This window comes from Macaca thibetana, chromosome 2, assembly GCF_024542745.1.
Source record: "Macaca thibetana thibetana isolate TM-01 chromosome 2, ASM2454274v1, whole genome shotgun sequence".
NCBI lineage: Eukaryota > Metazoa > Chordata > Mammalia > Primates > Cercopithecidae > Macaca > Macaca thibetana.
The window spans coordinates 42,502,900-42,525,123 of NC_065579.1; the positions used below are offsets into that span (position 1 = coordinate 42,502,900).

Genomic DNA, 22,224 nt, shown 5'->3' on the forward strand with positions numbered 1-22,224 from the left:
CATTTTAAAATTTGCATTAAAAGATTAAAAATGAATGATAACCCCCATTACTCAGAGATAATCCTAAAGGTATTTCAGAGATTTTTCTATGCATATTTTTACATAATTTAGTTTATACCATATTTACAATTTATATCTTAGTTTTTTCCACTTAACACTAGCACATACGTATTTTTCCAGGTTATTAAAAACTCCTCATAAATGTTACTTTTAATGGCTACATAATATTTCAATATATGAGTGTACTACAATTTATTTGAGTAGAGTTTTTTTGGTCAGATATATTAGTGGTTTCCAATTTTTCATTATAAATAATTCTGCAGTAAAAATTTTGTAACTTATTTTATGTCCTTCAGATACAGTTCTTAAGGAAATATCAAAGAATAAGAACATTTTAAGGTTTCTAATACATATCACCAAACTGCTTTTCAAGAGGGATCCATCAATTTATATTCCTATTTATATTGTTGCAAAACATCCTTTACTGTCATTTTTAACAGGTTCAATTAGCATACAATAAAGTGCACATATTGAAAGTATATGATTTGATAACTTTTGACATATGTATATACCCATCAAGACATCATCACAACCAAGATAATGAACAAATATATGAACCCCCAAAGTTTTCTTATTTCCTTTTGTAATCCCTCCCTGCTACTCCCTTCCAATCTCATTCTTCACCCCATAGGCAACTACTGTTCTGTTCTCTGTCACTATAGATTAGTATAAGTTTCCCGGAATTTTATTTAAACAGAAGTACATAGGAACAAGAAAGATGAGCAGATTTCCTTACATTTGGTTTATTTATTTTGTAATTTAAAAAGTTCTTATTGTAGAAATACTGAAAAAAATAGTGACAACATTTAAAAATTTGGGTTAAGAATTTTCTTCTTTTTGTTTGGCTTCTTTTACTCAGTATAATCATTTTGAGATTCATCTGTTGTTGAATGTATTAATAGTTCATTCCTTTCTATTGCTGAATAGTATTCCATCATCTGTATGCACCACAATTTGTTTCTCCATTCAGCTGATGGACATTTACAGCGTCTTCAGTTTTTGGTTATTCTCAATAAAGCTGATATGAGCATTCGTGTACAAGTCTTTAGTGAACATATGCTTTAATTTCCCATGGGTAAATACGTAGGAATGGAATGGATGAGTTGTATGGTACCTGTATGTTTAACTAACTAGCATATTTTGTGACTGGTGATTATCTCTTAGGATAACACATTGATTTAATATTATTATTATTATTACAACACATTAAATTATTTTAATTGACTCAGTGAATATTTTTCTGGTCCCCTCATAAAGGATGAGAATGAGGAGGAGGGTGACAGAGACCCCTCTCTTGCCATACTCTTTTAGGAACTCAGCTGGGAGTAACCGAAAGGGACACTCTGTGCACACAGGGACTTCAGCCTCTGCTCCCCACACAGGGTTTGGAGCCTTACCTTTGCTCTATGTACCTCCAGACCCCTCCCTGTTTTTCTCAGAAGAGCAGTCTCAGGTGCTCTGGTGTTTGGTTTGAATGTCCTGCTTGAATTCAGCCTCTCTCTCTCTCTCTCTTTTCAGTACTTTACTATGATATGATCTAGTCCTACTTTTCCAATCACATTACCTCCTTTTCCTCTTCTATGCCCAGTAGACTTCCTAATATTAAGAGTGGGAGGTGGTGGCGATATGGGCAGGAAGAATTGAAAATAGCTCACAGATGACCCACCTTGGAGGGCCTACATTTCAGCATCTCTGGGGTTATTTTAGAACTAGGAAGAGGGGCGGAGATTGGTATTGTTTCTGTACTAGTCTTTCCAAATTCTCCTCTGAGGTTTCTGCTTAGACTGTAAGCCTGAGGGTCACTCATCACAGTAATCCTAAAAACACATGTTTCTGTTATATCTGATAAGGCCTTTTTGTGAGTTGTGCAGACTGTCAGTTTCATGTTTGTTTGTTTGTTTGTTTTGGAATGGCAGTTATATCCAGGAGACCTGTGGGGAGCAAAATGGGCTGTAGTTTGTGCAGTTGTCAGTATAGCTTGTTAGGGAGCTCTTCCTGGGCAGAGTCTTGCACAGCACAGCCCAGTGCTGAGCACAGTGCTTGGCACATAGTAGGAACATAGCATATGCTGTAGCAAAACTGGTGGGCAGGCACTGTCACATCACAGGTGGGCTTCAATGCTGTTGCCAGAGCAGCTCCAGGAGCTGTCTCCCCCACTCTCTCTATTAACGTCACCTTAGGGCAGATGTTCCTCAGCTGCCTTGGCTCACACCACCGTTTGTGTCTCAGTAATTTTTTATATTTCCTCTAGGAAAAAAAAGCCAACATTTCATTTTACTGAATAGATTGGTGCCGAAAATGAATTAGTATTTATATTCCAACAACATAGTGCTATATAGCACTGTACTACATTTCAGATCACGACATCAGCAGCCGTACTCTCCTCCCTCGGCTCACCCCAGGGTTTATTGGGTGCTGGCAGTGTCCTCTGTTCCATGCAGGGAGTGCCTTGGGACCTCCTGGTCTCATGGGCTAGAGGAATGTAGGAATGATCACAATGTAATCTAATGTGGGCCATGGTGGAGGTCGGTGCAAGTGTTAGGTGTGACAGGTGAAGAGCCCATTTGTGAGTACATGATGATATAAAATAGGTGCGGGACATGGAGAGTCAGAGGAAGTTGCAGGGTGGAGCTGACACCCAAACTTGGTTTCCAAGTGTGATCTGGAAGGGGGCACAGGGCCTTAGTTAAGGGAGGAAACTGCCATTATGCCTTGGCAAGGGGGCCAAAGGGCCAAGCTGCCCTGGAGGATCTCAGGGGAGGGCTGTGGAGCTGGACTGAAGATCGACATTTCCAGGGCTGAGATGCCTTCTGGAGGGAGTGAGATGGGTACATGAACATAAGGACTGAGTCCTGTGTCTTATCCCAGGAACCTGGATGTTGTGCAATCTCAAACCATTTTTGCAATGATTTTTCCCTCTTTCTTCATTTTTATTTAAATGAGAAATAAATGCATTTTGCTGGTTGTATGCAGTGCTATTTCTAGGAGGTTTGATTTTTACCTTCTGGCCACACATCTCTGTCCCATTACGGCTGCCTCGCTTCTCTTCAATTGGGGAATGACCTGCTTTGTCCTTCAGAACAGTGAGTTGACAAATACCATCTGATGTTTCTCCCAGGCACCCCCATTCATCTTGATGGCAGGCTTCAGACAACACTGCTACGGTTGATATTGTATACTTTGGGAGTTTTCTTCAGTGATTTCATGTAATGTGCTTTTGATTTTCATGCCACCCTCTCTTGGCCCCATGAAGTTTACACGGTGTTATTTGGTGAAGAAAATGCTGTTCTGAAATTCTGTTCAAAGCTGTTTAAAAGAATTAATCAAAGGTTCTATCATTAGCTTAAGACTGGTTGCGGGCAGTCGTTCTGCAGGTGAAGGATTGGAATTGATTGATCCATTGACAAGAGAGCTGAACCAACATTGGTATACCAGGCAGTCTGTCTCATAACTTTTGCAGTGTCTCAGAGGAAGCAAGGAGCAGGGGCATTTGTACTTCTGAGAAAGTCATGGTTCCTGAGCAGCTCTGGAGGCAAAAGCCAAGCTGATGTGTCTCTGATGCCTCTCCAGGGGTAATGTGGGAGTGATATTCTCCACACCTGGGACCTGGGCTCCTGGATCACGGTCTCAGGGCCTCCCTTCTGGTGAGTACTGAGAGAAAAGGCAGAGAAGGGTAAATGGCAATGCTCTATCTAGATTCGAGACAGAGTGTCTAGCTCTGTCATATTGTATCAAAAGACCCACTTGCATTTTCTCAGAGGACAGCGGGGCAAACACAATCCTCTCTCAGGCTTCCAACCTCAAAGCTGGCTCAGCCCTTTTCAGAACCAGGTAAGGCAGGAGAGCCTAGCTTCCTCGCATTCTGGGACCTGTCCCTCCTTCTTGCAGGGGCCCGGAGCCCTCATGCAGCCTTCTCCTTTCTCTAGAAGCCTCTGGCATCCTCCTGAAGCTCCAGGATGACCCAGTGGTATTCTGAGGCATGCTGACTCATTTGTTTTCCCCAGCAAACCAATGACCTTCTCTCCCACTCCTCTCCTTCAAAATCAACTTGCCCTGTCAACCCGTTGGATTGTGGTTTGATGTTAGCCTATTGAGATAGTGATCCTCTGGTTGCCCCAGAGTGTGCTATCATTTTGACACTAGCCAATGGAACACAGCCAGGTACTAGAAGAGCTGGGCCATGGTCAAGAGAACAGACAAGCTAGTGGAAGAAGTGCTCTAGGGTCTGACTTACTGTGACTAAATGACAGAGAAAGACCTGGGCTCCGCAGGGCCAGTGTTGTTATCCAAGTAGGTCTTAGCTGTGGGTAGGGGTAACTGCAGAAACCTCCTACCCAGTCCACAGCTCCTGCTCTTTCTCCACAATCTTCAATGTGCTCTGCAGCCAGGGACATCATCCTTAAACCCAGTTTTCACTGGGCCACTGTCTCATTATTTCCTGTCAGTAATTCCAGTCATATTAAGGATGTAGCTAAAACTCCATTATATGCATCTGTGGTCCTTTATGATCTAGCCCCAGCCTAACTCCTGACTCCATGGTTGTCTGTACTTCCCCTATTATGCCAGGACGGTGGTGGTTGTTCTCTCCTGCTCTTGCTGATGCGGTTCCTCTGCCTGGGATCGTTGTTTGTTTCCTCCCTGCCTCCCACCCCATTTGCCTGACAATTCTTACTCATCTTTTCAGACTCAGCTTGGGCCTCACCCCTTTTAGAAAGTCCTCCTTGTGTGCTGCTGGTTGGGTCTGGAGCCTTGTCTCTGAGATTGCATAGCACCGTGATCTCCCTTAGAGCATGAATAATACTGCATTCTCATGACTTATTTATTTTTGTGTCTCCTTCCCTAGAGCATGAGATAGTTGAAGTAAACTGTTGCAATCCTCAGAGGCTCATAAGTGTTTGTTGATGGACTGAGTGAAGGGAAGGTGCTGAGTCAGGCCTATGGCTGAATTATTTTTTGGGTCTGTTTGTGCAAAGTGGGCAGGACCCAAGCTAGAGACTGAGGTCGCATGCTGATGACCCAAGATTGTGGCTGCAGTAACAGTATGAGTGAGGCAGGGGATCATCGCTGTATTGTGCTGCCAACGTTCTAGGCTGTCTTCATGGGGACACTGGGTTGTAAATCAGAAGGGGAAAATGGCTAGGGGCACAGATTAGGAAATGTGTTGGAGGTGGAGGAAACTTGTAACTTATAAAGGGTATGCCTGATAAATTGCTGCCAACCCTGCCATAGGGCCTGGGCAGGGCTGGCTCCTGGGCCAGTGCTCCTAAACACCTGCCCCTGTCCATGCAGAAGTCATGGACTGACTTGGAAGCTGAAGGGATGATGGATAAATAGGATGGATTTGGGGATGAGGAGAATAAGGACTACTTTGAAAGGAGATCTGTACATGGGTGGGAGGCCTCCTGCCATCCTCTGCTTTCTTCCATGACTGGTCATACAGCAGTCTGCAAAGTAGCCTTGTCTTCTAAAAGTTATACCCACTAGAGTGTGATTGATTGAACTGGCTGTGCTTCTATCATACTTCTGGGCATTGGGGTCTATAAGAAGCTGCCAACTAGTGGGCACTGTTGTCTGCCAGCTGCACCTCAGTAACACCCATGCTTTTGAGAAAGGATAGCCAGAGAATGACCATGGCTGTCACCCATGTTCATCCTTTAGTAACAAGCCAAGGGAGTTTGGCATGTGGGACTCAAGGCAGCTATGTGGAAATGTTGCATACATCTCTGGAAGCCTCACTGTGTTTTCTCTGTGTTATTTTGTTTCCAAGACTATGGTACCTTTCTGTTTCCCCTCCGTGTTTTAGAAAACGCTGTATTGTTATTAAAAGTGGTTGCCAATTTATTCTATTCTTGAAAACAAGAGCTCCCAGTTTCCCAGGAGTAAAATATTCCGTTTGTGTGCTAGGTGTTTTGAAGTCATAGCAAATAGCTATTCAAAAATGATTAAACAGTTCCATGGTTTTACACGTCTACACTAATATGTAAACATGATGTGCAGGCAGAAACTACCCGTTTTTCAGGGGTCCAGTTTGCCAAGTGGTTCTGCCAGTTCTGTTGGAATGAAGGGAACTACATGTCATGATTCACACCTGTGAAGTCTCATAGTCTCTTACACACACACACGTGTGTGTGTGTGTGTGTGTGTGTAGCAGCAAACAGTTAAATATTAGGTACAATCAAAATATCTAATAATTGGTTATTTGGTTTAGAGTAGGTAAGAAGCCCAAATAAGACTCACCTTTTGGATGGCCTCTACACCCTCTTGAACATATAAAGTGTCCTTCTAGAATTTATTACTCACCTTAGAGGCCACAGAATAAACTGGAAGCCAGAATTAACTAGAATTCCAGAGTTCCAAGGACTTGGTCCCCTTGGAACAATGCAATACTTGTTAATAGAATTCTGGGGATAATTGAGGATTTGTCTTCAAATCTGTTCTCTTCTGCAAGTCCCTCTCCTGTGTCCCCAGTTTCAAGAAATATAATTGATTGAAGACCCTTGTCATAAACATGATGATCCTCATGGCTGCCATCTTTGGAGGTGAACCCCTCATGCATGCATTAATGCCACTATCAAAAGGGCTTGTGGGAGTAGATTTACTCTCTTCTACTCTTTTGCCATGTGAGAATACAATGTTCCTCTCCATTTTGCCCGTGCACCTTTCACCATGTGAAGACAGTGAGAAGGCCCTCACCAGAAAGCAGATGTCAGCACCTTGATCTTGGACCTCCTAGTCTCCACAGATACGAGAAATAAACTATTCTTTATACATTACCAAGTTTGTGGTATTCTGTTACAGAAGCACAAATGCAACGAGGCAATGACTTTGTGGTTTGGTTAGTTTGGATTTTGAAGTATTCTAGAAACTCAATAGATAGAATATATTGCTGCATAAAATATGGAAGAAAGTGAAAAAGAAATTAAATATATTTTAAGAAACTCAAATGAAAAATTATTGACATTTTAATTCAACTTCATGTTGCTAAGTCTGTTCTCCAGCAATGGTAAAAGACATAAACTCTTTTTATTTGTTCATAACTTTAAGCTATAAAAGACATCATTATTAACACTTTTTTCTCATATGGTAGTGCAGCCTTCAAGTTTAAAAGCTTGGGAAAGTAAAGAGAACGTGCAGCGTATTAATAACATTATGGAGTTGTCTAGGACTTGGTATGTATAATGCTTTTTTATTCTTCTGATTATATCTCCAGCCTTGAGCCCAGGGCCTGGCACCGAGGAACAGTCAATAATTGATTGATGGTTCACATGCATTATCTCATTTGAGACTCAGAGCCAGCCTGTGAGATGGATAGGAAGGGTCTTATTCCCATTCACCAGAGCTGTATACTAAGACACGGAGAGTTAAGTGACTTGCCCAAGGTCACCTAACTAGTAAATGTCAGGGCTGCTACCAAAAGTAAAGCCTCCCACGTTGGCAGTCACTGCTACGTTTTGTCCAATCTGCCATCCCAATTGCTCTTTGTCCTTTCAGTGTCACTGCCCTACCCTGGGTGGGTACTTAATTCCTGGGGAGGTTGCATCCTTCTCCTAGTTGAGCTCCAATACCAGTTCATTTGATCTCTCAATCAGTTTCTTTCTACAGTGGACCTTGAGTGCCTCCCCTGTGCCACAGTTAGATGATTCTTCCTAGAGTTTATGCACAATCATGTCATTGCCAGTTGAGTCTTCAGGGGCTTCCTGTTACCAACTACATACATCACTATCTCCTCCCTCTGACTCTCAGGTCCTCCCATCACTGCACCCACCTGTCTTTCTAGCCCTACCTCCACATTCTCCCTGCTGGTCCTCAAAACACCAACCCAATTGCTTGAGTTTCTTCACTTAGACCCTGTCCTCTCCCCGCCTGTTGCTTTGTGCATGTTGTATGCTCCACCTATAACACCTCCCACCACCCTCTTGGAGGAAGACCTGTGCCTCCAGGCCCCTTTCAAATGAGACTCTCCAAAAGCAACAATCACCCACTGGCTCCAAATTCAGGGATCTCTCCTCTCTTAAATTCTGTAGCCCTTTGGACCCATATCATGGGATTGATTCTCCCCTGTGACCCCCTAGATTATCCTGATTCTTCTTTTTAGAGTCTGTGAGTAACTTGAAGGTAGGCACCTACAGGTAGAGTGACATGAAAGGACAGGGCACCTGCTTTGGAGTCAGAAAACTGGGCTCAATTCACCCCGTTCCCCTACTTACCAGCCATGGGAACTTCAATTTGTCATTAGGCTATTTCTGGAATGACTGAGTGTGTGTGTGGAGGTGGGGGGCGGGTAATACAAAGTAGTGTCTGTGTTCCACTCCAAGAGATTTGGATGTAATTTGGGCTGGGGTGTGGCTTGGACATCAGAATTTTTAAAAGTTGCTCAGATGACTCTGATGCGGAGCGAAGTTTAAGAGCCACTTAGCTAACCTGCCTGAGTAGGCAGGTTAAAACTTACTCTGAGACCACATCCCTGCCACCCAGGGTTCCGGGCACCATGTGAGCTGGCATGTGCAGAGCATCTGGTGGGGGATGCTCTCCATACGCTGCCAGTAGATGGTGGTCATTTTAGTTGATTCCATTTTGTAATCTCCCCAGTACTTGGCATCACGTCCTGGACAGAGGAGGTGCTCAAAGCCTAGTTCTAAAATACAAAACATAAGAAAGTATGCGACAGATATGTGATCTGTGTATAACCTCATGAGGGCTTGTGAGGCGTGTGTGAAAGCCCTTAGTGGAAGACCATTTATTGCATGCTCCTCTGTGTCAGGCATCTGGACCATTTCGGTGATGATGCTTGTCACAAGTGACCTGTAAACAACTTTGTGTGCCTCATCGTGAACACAGCAGCAGTGGACCATAGTGGGTCCTCCACCCCTGCAGATGCCTGCAGGATTTCCACCTGAGACTGCCTCCTGCCATCCCACTGAGATGGAGCTGAGCAGGTGCTGAAGTTGTTGTTTCCAAGGGTAACTGTAGCCTCCTCAAGTCGTAAGTCATGATGGGACAGTGGTCGGGGGAGGGTGCAAACTATAAAAATACCTCTTATATGTAATGATGAGATTCAGCTAAAGCTGAGGGAATGGTGACAAGATCCACTGTGCACCTGCCCTTTGCCCCATGTCAGTGCATTACAGAGTGTTACGGAGGGCTGATGGTCTTTGTAAAAACTTAGGTAGGCAGCACTGCTTTTAATGGTGATTTTTTGCCTTGAGGAAATCAATCAAAAGGAAGATTATGGTTTAGAATTATCAAACTTTCTTCTTTGCACTCATTTGCTCTTTACAGTCTGAATAGCTATTAGTAGTCCTTTTTGATGCCAGAGAAAAGAAATGACCACTGAAGATCTGGGGTCTTGGTGCTGTTAAATGAAATGCCTACAGAATAAATAGTACCTCTGATTATGAGAGATATTGAGGAGCTTCAGTGCTTTGCAGGGCTAGAGAGAAAATGGATGAGAGGCATCATAAAAGAGCAGTCAATTATATTAAAGATGAGTTGGCATCTTTTAATTTCTCACCAGATAATGAAATATCTATTTGAGCCTGAGGCTGTTGTTTCATTTCTGGTGTATTCAACAAAATTTATTCAATCATTTATTGAGTGTTCCTCAATGCCAGGCCCTGGACTTGAGGCTGGAACTACACAGAGGAGTGGGCTACAGTTGCTGTCCTTGGGAAGATCCCTGTCTGCAAGGGAAAAGGTGTAGAATACGTAGCATTGCAGACTTCCTGGAGGAGGTATGGCCTGAGTCAGATCTGAAGAAAGGGGAAGGGTTCCCCAAGCAGGAACAGTTGTTAAGCATGGAAGGGGTCTATATCCAAGTGAGCCAAGGCTTATCCAGAAATGTAGCACTTCCTTCATAAGCAGGAAGGTACCTTGGATTCTGACCCCACACATGGTTGCAGAGTACAAACCAGACCCAAATTCCAGTCACAGAGAATGGGAGAAGACAGATCTTTCTTTTTTTTTTTTTTTTTTTTTTTAGACGGAGTCTCGCTCTGTCGCCCAGGCTGGAGTGCAGTGGCTGGATCTCAGCTCACTGCAAGCTCTGCCTCCCGGGTTTACACCATTCTCCTGCCTCAGCCTCCCGAGTAGCTGGGACTACAGGCGCCTGCCACCTCGCCCTTCTAGTTTTTTGTATATATTTTTTTTTTAGTAGAGACGGGATTTCACCGTGTTAGCCAGGATGGTCTCGATCTCTTGACCTCGTGATCCGCCCGTCTCAGCCTCCCAAAGTGCTGGGATTACAGGCTTGAGCCACCGCGCCCGGCCTCAAGACAGATCTTTCTTAATCAGCAAGTAGGAGAGTGGAGACTGAAGGATGGGAGACATGGATTCTAGTCCAGCTGTGCCTCATGCCCGTGTATGACATCAGTCTTCCTGGTGTGCTGGGCTCCAGTGTTACCATCTGCAAAATGCAGCCTCTGGTAGGCTCTGAATCCCTGACCATAGGTGTTGAGGAGGGTCAGGGAGACTGTCTGCAGAGGCTTCTTAAAAGAACAAGTTTGAGCCAAGTGCAGTGGCTCATGCCTGTAATCCCAGTACTTTGGGAGACTGAGGTGGGTGAACCACCTGAGGTCAGGAGTTCTAGACCAGCCTTGATAACACCGTGAAACCCCACCTCTACTAAAAATACAAAAATTAGCTGGGCGTGGTGGTGCATGCCTGTAATCCCAGCTATGTGGGAGGCTGAGGCAGGAGAATTGCTTGAACCTGGGAGGCAGAGGTTGCAGTGAGCCAAGATCGCACCACTGAACTCCAGCCTGGGCCACACAGTGAGACTCTGCCTCAAAAAAAAAAAGACAAAAGTTTGATAGGACCCTGGGGGCTGTGGGTTTTACAATTTGGTGGGTCCTCATTTATTCTTTCAGGCATCCTAAAAGTATTTCAGTCCTCTGTCCTACCTCCAGACTGCAGGCAGAGGCTGAATGAAGGAAATAATGATGTTATTGTTAGCATCTCTCTGGGGATGTGAATACTAAGCTGAGTGGAGAGGAAAGAGTAGCCCACAGAGCTAGACAGTGGACTAAACACTCTGTTCCATCACTTGCTTACAACATTACCCCTATTCTCACAGTTTTGCTCTCCTTGTCAGTAAAATGACTGCAACCCCAGTTATTCAATGGCTTACAAGGATCCCATGAGATCATCCATGGAAGCCCTTAGCAGAAGGCCTAGTCTATTGCCAGCGCTTCAGTGAATTGTGGTCAAGAACATGCATTAATGCTGTGACAGGTCCCACAGTGAAGGGGATCATGATGAGGAATGCAGGGAGCAATGCTGGAAGCACCTCCTGCTGCCTCCTGCCGGGAAGAAGAGTGTGAGGACTGTAGAACCACTGTTTCCTCCTGCCTGGCCCACAGGTAGCTCTCAGTAGTAGTATTACATGACTGGATGGATGAACGAATGAATGAATGAATGAATAGACAGAAATGGCCCTCCAGCATTTTTTGCTCAGAATTTTGTCTGCATATGTGCCTCTATTACATGTTAATTGCTCCTTTAGTCTACCTTAAAAAATTAAAAAGGACGTCTGCAGTTTCATATATGGATGACATATTGGATAATCAGGTTCTTGATCAGGCTGGTGGGAAAGGAAACTGATCCTTATTTGGTGCTCATGTGAGCAGGGTTCTGAGGGCTTTCATGGCAGATGTCTGAAGTGAGGCCTTGAAGCCAGGGACCCTTGATCCTATAGCCCTAGGTGGGCTCTGGCAGGAGCGTGATCTGCCATGAACCATCCCCACATTTCTGTGAGGTTTCCTTCATGACTGAGAAGCCACGTCTCCATGGCTGCCTTGGATTCAAGGGAAGCATAATGCGGCTGAGAAGCAAGGCAGGTGTCTCGTCTTCCCAAGCATCAAGTTCCACCCACAGGTTTGTTAGTGACTGGTTCAGGTCAGTGGCCAGAACATAGAAATGCAGCTAAAAATTAGAGGGCTCATCTCAGTAGACTTTCATAAGTGGATTTGTCTGATCTGAAGATAAGATGTTAGGAATTTGGGGGTTGGAGGGAAGGACTTGTCCTCAAAAACAAGGGCCATCAGCTGGTCTTCAACACTGGAGATAGGGCTGAGTGTGGGGTAGAGGGAGAATAGGAACTTGGGGCTCTGACTCTGCCTGGCTGGGAGAAAATGGTACTCTTTTTCTTTCTCTTTGTCTCTTTACTTTTTCTTTCTTTCTTTCTTTCTTTCTTTCTTTCTTTCTTTCTTTCTTTCTTTCTTTCTTTCTTTCTTTCTTTCTTTCTTTCTTTCTTTCTTTCTTTCTTTCTTTCAGACAGGGTCTCTTTCTGTCACCCAGGCCAGAGTACAGTGGTATAATCATGGCTCACTGTAGCCTTGACTACCTGAGTTCAAGCAATCCTCCTGCCTCAGCCTCCCGAGTAGCTGCAACTACAGGCATGTGCCACCATGCCCAGCTAATTTTTAAAATACATTTGTAGAGACGGGGTCTCTGTTTTTTGCCTAGGCTGGTCCCAAACTCTTGGGATTTGATTGTTCCGCCTCAGCCTCCCAAAGTACTGGGATTCTCTGTGTTGCTCAGGCTGGTCCCAAACTCTTTGGATTTGATTTTCCCATCTCGACCTTCCAAAGTATTGGGATTACAGGCATGAGTCACCCCTTCTGGCCAGAAAATGGTACTTTCAAGAAGCTGACATTGCCCACCCTGGCACAGTTCTAGGGAAGGATGGGTGGGGTCTGTGGTTTTATCAGAAAGAAGAATTTAGTTTAGCATTGTGAAGTCTGGCCCTGGAACTTAGGGTAGAAACTGCTGCATTATTTAGAACAACTCAAATCTTTATTGCTCTTTTTCCAAGTTGTCAATTTTGCAGTTCTACCCAAGCCGAAAGTGCTTGTAAGCCTGAGACAAAGTGATTTTGATGGTAAACATTTGTGGGAAACTGCAATGACAGGGTGAAGACGCAGGCTTTGGGGCCTCAAGATGACACTGCTGTCCTGTGAGAATCAGTTTGGAAACTGGAGCCATAGGGCAAGGACTAAAGTCTCTGGTTTCCTGGACTCAACCAAGACATGTTCATACCTTCCTCCATAAGATTCTCTCTCTGTACTCCTGCCCACATCTAGAAGTGGTCCGAGATATGCTGTCAGTTGTCCTGCTCCAGGGGAGTGATATACCAGGGCTAATTTAGACCACCTTTCCCTGCTCCCCCAGAGGGCATCAGTGATCTCCCCAGGGCCCAGCAAAGAGGAGATGGGGTATCTGGAAGAAAAGCAATGTTTCCAGGGAACTGCATTGACTGAACTTACACTCTTGCTAAATGTTTTACAGCACGTGTTGCATTGAGTAAATTGAAATTGGGCAGGAAGGTTTTTAACCAATTCATCAGTCCAAGTAAATCCCTGTTAAGAGGTAGAAATGAGCTCTTATGGGAATAATAGCCATAAGAAAACAAAGTACAATAATATTCTTCTTTTTCTAAATTGTATATAAAATCCATTGTTGGTTCTCTACTAAAGAGCCTAATGCCTTGCACGGTAATTTATTCTGGGAGATCAGGCCTGAGAGATATTGGCAGACTGGCCGCCCCCTGGGCCTGTACAGAGGTCTAGGATATTCATCTTAGAAAGGAGAGCAGAGGAGGAGAGTCAGGTGGGCTGGTAGTGGTGTAGCCAAGATTGCAGGGCTCTAAGGGGCAGGTGGGGTGAAGGTGCTATCTCATTCTGAGTGCCTCACTCTCATGTTTTAGCTCACGTAGTCCCAGGATATCTCTATGGAGGAGGAGCTGTGTGTGCAGGCAGGAGGCTGAGACTCTGACTGGGAAAGTGCATTCTAAAATGCCTCCTGGCTAGTTAGAGACAAAGCTGGGAGTGGTAACCTCCACCCTGGGCCTTGTATAAGAGCTGTAGCTTCCCAGAGCCCTAAGGAGGGGGAGTAGCAGGCACAGCCTCAAGAACTGGGGTGGGAGATGGGGCTGAGGAAGTCTGCCAAGATAGCACCTTGGGCAAAATGAGGGGCACTAGGAAGAACTGAGTGAGTTCTTTAGGCCCTGGCATGGGAAGGGGGGGCTGCAGGACCTGGGCTTGATTGTGGTCTCCCTCCAGTCAGAAGCCACACTTCTCACAGACCCACCGTCTCCCTAGTGCCTGGCATGGAGTGAGTGCTTGTTGAGTATGAATGAATGAATACCATTATGTCTGATGTTAATTGCAAATGTGACATAGGATTATGAGAAGTCATTCAACTTAATCAGGACTGAGAGACTGATGGAGGCATTACAAAATAGTATTCAGGAGCTCTTGGTTGTAAGAAAGGAGCTGTGATGTCTGGCCCTTAGACACATGTGAAGATCGGAATGAAACAACTTGGGCTTCTTGAAACACAACTTCATGAAAACAGGGACTGTGTTCTGGTCATATGTATGTCCCAGCTTCCAGGCCAGGCTGACACATAGTGGGACACAGTGGGTGCTTGTCCAGTGAATGAGTGAATGGACAATTTCTCCATCACCTTTCTGCAGTGAATGCATGCTCTCTGTCATGCCACAGCCTTGGAAACAGCTGCCACAACACAGGAGCTGCCACAACAACAGCCTGCATTGAGTTCTTGCAGCCTGTCAGGGAGTGTGCTGAGGGCTTTTGACACTGTAGTTCTCATGACAGTTATGAGGCAGGTACTAGTACAGAGAGACTGAGGTTTGTGGGTAGCATTAAGTTGACTTTTCCATGAAGTGATTTCAAATAAAAGGCTGAAAAATACAACTAATCAAGCTACCATAACCCCCACGGGCAGATGGTGGTTGTATGCAGATAATTGACATTTCAGAATCTGTCCAACACTCTGTCACCAAATGTTTTTGCAGGGAAGTCATAGCTGGCGGACTAGCCTGTAGATTATAGGAAGCGCCTGCTCTACTACCCTGAGGATTGGGAGTCTCCTCGTGTGACAGTGCCCTTATCTCCTTCGCTGATGCACCTTGATCCTTTTCTCTGGGCCCACCCAGGAATTAAAGCCCTTCCAGGATGGGCAGAGCCATCTAAATTTGCTACAAATCTGAATATTAAGAAGAGAATTACTAACATCTGCCACTTAAGGAAGCGGCATCTGTGTGCAAGGCAGTGAGCCAGGTGCTCTACATATGGGATTTCAGAGAATTCATCAAACAAAGTGGGAAGTAGGTACTGTTCTCCTCAGTGCGCAGATGAGGGAAACTGAGGCTCAGGGACTTTAAACAACTTGCCCCAAGCCACTCAGCTAGTAAGTGGTAAAGCCAGGATCCAAATGGAATCTGCCTGAGGTCAAAGTCCCTCCCTTTCCCACTGTGCCCAGAGTGCCAAGTCCTGGGATGAATTCACCCAGCAGGGACAGCTGGGTCAGAGGAAAGAACAGTGCCCACTGTCCTGGCTCAGCATGCAGTTGGTACTGTGGCCTCGGAATGGTCATCTCACCTCTCCAAGCCTCCTCTCCCACACCTGTAATATGAGGGTGTGAAACACACTAAGGGGTTGATTCCCTGGGAGTGTTTGTGCACTCCTGTGTGTGTGTGCATGCATGTGCACACATGTGTGTTGGCAAGTGAGAGACCTACAAACGTCCCAAGCAGTTATACTTCCTAGAAGGCAAATATTCAGTTTACTCCTTTAGAGCCCTCCAATAATGAAGCACCCGCCCGCTCCATCTGCCTCCTCCTGCTCCAGCCAGTTGCCACCTGGACCTGAGGCCTGGGGAGGACCAGCAGACACTCCATTTGCAAATAGGAATCAGTGGGGGAGAAAAGACAAAACCTCAAACTCTCCATCCTGCCTGCTAGTGCTAGCATTTGCTTTGCAGGTGAGAATATGAGTCAGTGTTATTCCCGCTGTTTCCTCAAGTGTTCCTGGGTCCTTAGATGATCCCTCATCCCCATCACATCTCTTCTACCAAGGAGCTGGCTGGGAAATGCTTTGGAGACACACAGGCAAGCAGGCTGCAGGTTCATACAGGGATGGAACAAGGGATAAAGGAAGAATGGACAGGAGGAGGGAAGGAGAGGCCCCAGAGAATAGCACCTCATGGTAGGAGAACACCATGAGCAGGAACCATCTTTGACTGGCACCCCTGGGCCCAGGCCTCCATGGCCTCCTGAGTCTCACTACACTGACCTCGGTTCTTCTCTTGTTCTTCCAGAAACCCAGATTAATCTTGAGTAAAATGAGGGCATTAGCCATAAACAGTACCAACTAGTATACCTGTGCTCCTTTTACCCCCTTACTCACGAATCTCTCAGGAACCTGCTAGATTAAGTGTTTTGGCATCAGGGTGGCTGAGTGTGTGTCAGCACCATTCCAAGTCACATGCTTTGCAGCATTTCTGGGATGCTCCTTGGTTTGTACTGACTTTTTTTTTTTTTTAAACCAAGTCTGTGTGACCTGGAGGCTGGTGGGTCTGGGGAGGGGGTGGGAGGCAGTGGGCAATGCCCTGACCAGGCAGCCTGAGCATTGCAGAAAAGCCATTGCTTAGCACAGAACAGACCTGCAGGTGCTTCTGTATACTGGCCAGGGCAAAGGTCAAACACATTGTTTTTTATTCTTCACCTGCTGAGAAAAATATAGCTTTGGAATTGAGATTATTTTTCCATGCTCTGCTCAGCGTGTTCCTAATGCTTCCCTTGCTGGCCTGTTTCTGTGATGCACGATGACATGAGAGAGAACTGACATTTCCCACTCTGACACTGGGAGGGGCTGGCTCTGAGGAAGTCCCCCAAGCAGGAACATTCACATCTGGGGAATGCTGTGCCAAACACAAGCACCAGAGAAAGGGCTTGTGCAGAGTCGAGAGAGGAGCAAAAGGCACATTTTGCCTTAATGGAGCCAGGAGCAGAAAAAAGCAAGGGATCCTGAGCTCCTCTCTGCAATATTTCAAAAAAATCGAGTCTAACAAAACCAAGTATCTGTTATTGCCAGGCACCCTGTTAGGCCTTTCTCAACCCTGCTGGTGATAAAACGCTTTTCTCATGGGATACCTATACAGTTGTTTTTGAACTGTTGCTCTGGGGATAATATCCTCGTCCTCATTAAAAACTCTCTGATATGTGAGAGTGTGGGGCAGAGACTGTCAGAGAGAATGAGTGTTTGAAGGATTAGGTTTTGCTTAGTTATATTATTGTTGCATAGAAAGTACCCAGAAAAGAAGAATGATAGAATCAAGATGGTTATTAAGTTTGGAAAACACAAAATCTTGTGTGAAAAAAGGAAAAGTAACTATGGCATCTCTGTGACTTAGCTGGGAATAGCATCTACAGTTGTCATTGTGTAAACACTGAATATTGAGTTCACCAAAGTACAATATAACTAACTCTACTGGGAGGATGGGGGATTGCGTGTGTATGTGTGTGTGTGCACGCACGCGCGTATGTGTTGTGTGGAAGGGAGAGGGAACCAGAACTAAATCCTCATCTTCCAAAGTAGAAATTCAATAGCTAATGCCAAGAGGTGAAAAATTAGGTAGCAATATAAGCATGTTGTTTAGTGATGGGGAGGCAAATAATGAAAGAGTCGGCTAAAATAGTTCAAAGCAGTTGCCTCAGACAAGTGGGACACAGGGCAGAGGGAAGATGCAGGATAAATGCTGTATTTTGGCAACAAGCCCTGTAGAATGATTTGACTCTTTTAAAACTATGTGCCTGTAGAACTTTGATGAAAAGTAATTATACATTTTTTAAGTAAAATATTCAAAAATAGTTCTGTAATACCCAGGGGATCCCCTTGTACATGCTCCAGAATGTGTGCCCCACTTTGGAGGTGGAAGGCCTAGAGAATTATGAGAGCTTGACCCTGGTTTCTGAGACCTACACATTGGTGCCTCTGATCTGCAATAAATGACCAGGGTTCCAGGCGTCTTGGTGACCGCAGGCCTCCATGCCTTTCCACACTGGTACCCCTGCATCTTTTGTGAGGGCTTCATTAGCAATGACCATTGCCCCATATAGCAGAGCCCTTAAGGTTTTTCACCTGTTCACAGAGGGAATCCAGGGTGAATGTGAGGCAGTTCTGTGGTCATTCATTATTTATATTTCCTTGCTCATGGAGCTCAAAATAACTCTGGTCCATTTCTCACCAGGCAAGTTGCTAAAGCCCAGGTTCTGGGGACATGCCTGGATCTGTGGAAGTTAGGGCTGTCACATACCACAGCCCGCACATCCCTGCGAGATTGCTCGCCTACATGTCTTGGGCATAGAGGCACATTTCTAAAAAAAATTTTAAAAATTAAGTCCAGGTTCCTATAGAGAGCTGCAGAGGGGAGCTTCTTGACTGGTTCCCTGAGGAATACTATTTAATTTTTGAAAATCAAGATGAGCTCTTTACTTCACTTTCTGCTGTATCACCATTGTTGTCATTATCATCAACATCAGCCAGTATTTATGTGCCAAAACTGGACTCTTGGCTCCTCCCTCTCAAACCCATGACCCTTCTTCCCCCTCCCCTAGTGTTCCCTATCTCAGCAAATGGCATTTCCATTCATCTGCTTGTTCAGGTCATCTTGCAGTCACCTTTGACTCTTGTCTGTTGCTCTCACTTCACATCGCATCCACTAGGAAATCCTGTGAATTCAACTTTCAAAATGCATTTATAATCTATTAACTTCTACACTTGTTTAGTGACCACACCAGAGACCTGGTTGGTCCAGGCCACCATCGTCTCTCACCTGAATGACTGCAGTAGTCTCCTGATAGTCTTCTTGTCCCCACCCTAGGTCCCTAGTCTGAAAATGCAAACCTTAAAACTCTATTGCCTTCCCCGGTATGTATGTTCTACATGAACTGGCCACCTCCCCAGCTTCATTTTCTATCATTCTGTCCCCACCTTTCTCTGCTTCATCCACACTGTTCTTCTTGCACTTTCTTCAGCACTTCAAGCTTCCTCCTGCCTCAGGGCCTTTGCACTTGCCGTTCCCTGATGGACTTTTACTCCAGATGTCCATGTCCCTCGCTCTTTCACTTCATTTAAGTCTAGGCTGAAATGCAGGCTCATCGGAAAGTCCATGTATGACCATATTATGGAAAACGGTACCCTCTTTCTTGCTCATCACTGTCTCTTTCCTTCTCCTGCTTTACATTTCTTCATAGTACTTACCGATTCTACACTATATTATCTGTTAATTTATCTTCTCCTCCTGATCATAATCTGTGTGAGAATATCTCACATGTTGGTCCCCTGATTTATCCACAGGCCCAGAACTGTGCCACCACAAGTAGGCACTTGGTAGATATGTGCTGAAGGTCTCAGTGAAAGGACTGTGCACCCACTGTGGGCAGAGTACTTCCAAGCACTACGGGATACAAGAGACTTCAGACCTATGCCTACACCAGGTTTGTGATACATATGGAGAGCTATGTGACCACAAAAGTGGTCCACACTGACTTCTAGCAGCCTTAGGGAGGTCATTTACTGCCTTCTTCGTTCTTTCTTGTAACTCGTGCCTAGATATCTGAAATTAATGGTGTGTGCTATGATGTGGGGAGGGGCAGAGAATTCCCTGCAGTTGGAATTTTATGTGTGGGTTTAATTGGGCAATCAAAGCTATCCTGCCTGTGGGTCATCTGCACATATTTGGGTTTTACTGTTAGGTCTCAGTGGCCTCATCTCTTTTCTCTCACCTTTTTGGAAAATGTCATTCTCTCAACTGACTTTTTGAGAGGATATAGCTGTGTGCTTGGGGAATAATGCAGCCCCTCACCCCTGAATTCCCCTCTTTGTGAAAATGCAGTGATATTTTAAAATGCTTTTGAGCATCTGCTGTATTCTTAGCTCTGTTCTAGGCAATAGGGACACAGGTAGAACATCAACCCTAAAGTTTAAGTTTCTTCACGGGGACAAGAATGAACCACATAAAATAGGATGAGTATTCTTGTGGTATTAATGACCTTTGAAAGCACAGGCCTCGTGTAATTTTTATCATTGCCTATTCTTCCAGATGGCTATGCCAAGTTTCCATTACTTCAACTTTCTTCTTCAACAAATGGAATGCCAGACATTAATTAAATGTCAATGACTATTCCTGCCAATTCAATTTTCTGGCTCTATCTAATTAGAATTAAATGGTGAGAGAGGTTAGGCAGACTAAATCAAAGGAACAAAAAGAGTTCAGGCGTCCAAACTGTGTCCCTGCATTTGCTAAATCAATTTCAATTAGCTGCCTAAAGCTATGTGGCTGCTTTGTAAAGCAAGGTGGTTGCCTTTTTGGAGAGAATCTTTGCTCTTTCCAGTTATTCACTTTGACTTTGGGCCACCCCATGGCTCCAAGAGCCTCTGTCTCCTTTGGGCTCATGCTACAAGGTAAGCAAGTGAAAAGGTGGACTTCCATGCTGGGAATCACAGGTGGAGAAGGAAATTCTGTCTGTTTCCAAGGCTGCCCCACCCTGACCCCTCCCTCTCTTGCTGATCAATATCTGCCTTCAGTATTCCAACCCAGCTGGGTTGGAGAGTTGCCATGATTTGTGTATTTCCTTCCCTCTATTGGCAAGCAAGGAAGAATAGACGTGAGACACGAGGAGCTTGCTAATTCAGCCAATAATAATTCATTTGCTACTCAGGAGAAGCCAAATTTACTGTGGGCAGGTTTTCCTAACTGAATTAAGTGTTCATCAGCAAATTAAAATATACAACTAATTTCTTGTCTCTTTGTGTATTTGTTTTTGGTTGAATTTTTATATTTTCAGGTACTATTATTAATATAATTTTAGGTTACAGTCGGCCAAATGAACTTACCATCTGCTCCAATTATACTTTAGAGAGGCTTTTTGGTATGAATTGTAAATCTATTTATACTTGTGAATGATAGTATATTATATTAATGTAAAACATCTTGATTTTTTTTTAGTTACAAAATGCTCACAGGTTTCCTAGTAGATATAATACCCTTGGTATTCAGATGCTTCTGTGGGGGCTTAATTTCTGCTGTATGAGAATTTTTTATAGCTGCAAATGCTAGAAAGTTTTTAAACAATGCTCAGAGAGCCTTCTTTATGTGGCATCTACAACTTGTAAACTTTCCTAGATCTGAGAAAGCCATGTATGGCAACTCTGACCCACCACCGGGTGGTAGTGTTCAGAACTGCAATCTGTTTGTGAGTAAAGGTTCGTCTGTAGTTTCACTGCATTGCTGCCAAAAATTCTCCTGTGGAGTAATGGCTAAAGTCTCAAATCAGCCTTTGTTGCAGCCTATGAAGAAGAAATGTGCATGTAACCTGAATAGAATAGAGAAAAATCATTATGGATGCAATAAAACTAGATGTGACTAGATAATATTGAGATAAGTTGGAAATGTTGATAGTGGACCAATTCTAGACATTAGTTCACACTATATATATATGCATATATATGCATATCTATGTGTATATATATAGAGAGAGACTGTATATGTATTATAGACTACAAAGGGCATTATATAGACTGTATATATATTACATATTAACTATATTATATATACACTATATATAACATATATAATATACAATCCTATATATTATATATAGTGTATGTATAAAATATATAATATATAATCCTATATATTATATATAGTGTATATATATATAATCTGGCTGTGCATGAAGGTTTCATAATGATCAGTACTTCAAAGCAGTCACTGATATTTTAGGAACAAAAGCAACAAATAAAAACGTCAGAGATCAGCTCTTTCCTATGCAAGGTCTGCCTCTAATCTGGTATTTTTTGTCTACTGTTACTGGAAGGATTTGGGGCTAGTTTTGGCATGTTATATTCATATATTTCGATTGGTGAAATTTGATTATACATGTATTGCTCACCTGTAACCAGTAGCCACTCTTGTGGAAATCTGTTTATAAAAAGAGTGAACTGAAAGAAAAGAAGATGGGAATGATGGTTTTCAACTGATTTAACATAATCTAACTACATTAAAATCTTAATTAGAAAAGAAGTTTGAAGTTGTGGGTCTCATCTGGAGAAATATGCCTGAAAGCACTCCTAAGAGAGAAAAGAACTTTTTCCTTAATTCAGTATCATAAGGTTTACATATTCACTCCACGGCCTTGAAATCTTCTTCTGTTTTAACCTTAAAGCCAAGAGAATCCAAATGCTATTGTGTTATGAACTTTGGAGATAGAAGGGATTGTTTCATATTAATAACACTGCTGTCTACTAGATTTCTAAAAGTATAAAATTATATGTAAATTCCATTTTTAATTAAATATTT

At 43.9% G+C, this 22,224-nt stretch overlaps 1 protein-coding gene and 1 long non-coding RNA gene across 3 annotated transcripts in view; one reads left to right on the forward strand and one right to left on the reverse strand.

Moving 5' to 3' along the window:
• Positions 1-22,224, forward strand: part of CLSTN2 (calsyntenin 2) — a 628,828-nt gene that overhangs the window by 26,671 nt on the left and 579,933 nt on the right. The window contains exon 1 of one of the 2 annotated variants that reach the window (XM_050779680.1): positions 19,224-19,360. The exons of the other annotated variant lie outside the window; for it this stretch is intronic. Within the exon in view, the coding sequence (XP_050635637.1) occupies positions 19,348-19,360 (13 nt within the window). The 5' untranslated portion in view covers positions 19,224-19,347. Of the gene's footprint in view, positions 1-19,223; positions 19,361-22,224 lie in introns of those variants that run through there. 2 annotated transcript variants of the gene reach the window in all.
• On the reverse strand, positions 2,874-14,368 carry LOC126948210 (uncharacterized). The gene is made up of 3 exons (XR_007723365.1): positions 14,355-14,368; positions 6,298-6,516; positions 2,874-3,711 (listed from the first exon to the last, which is right to left on the reverse strand). It is a non-coding gene; the product is annotated as an uncharacterized LOC126948210 (long non-coding RNA).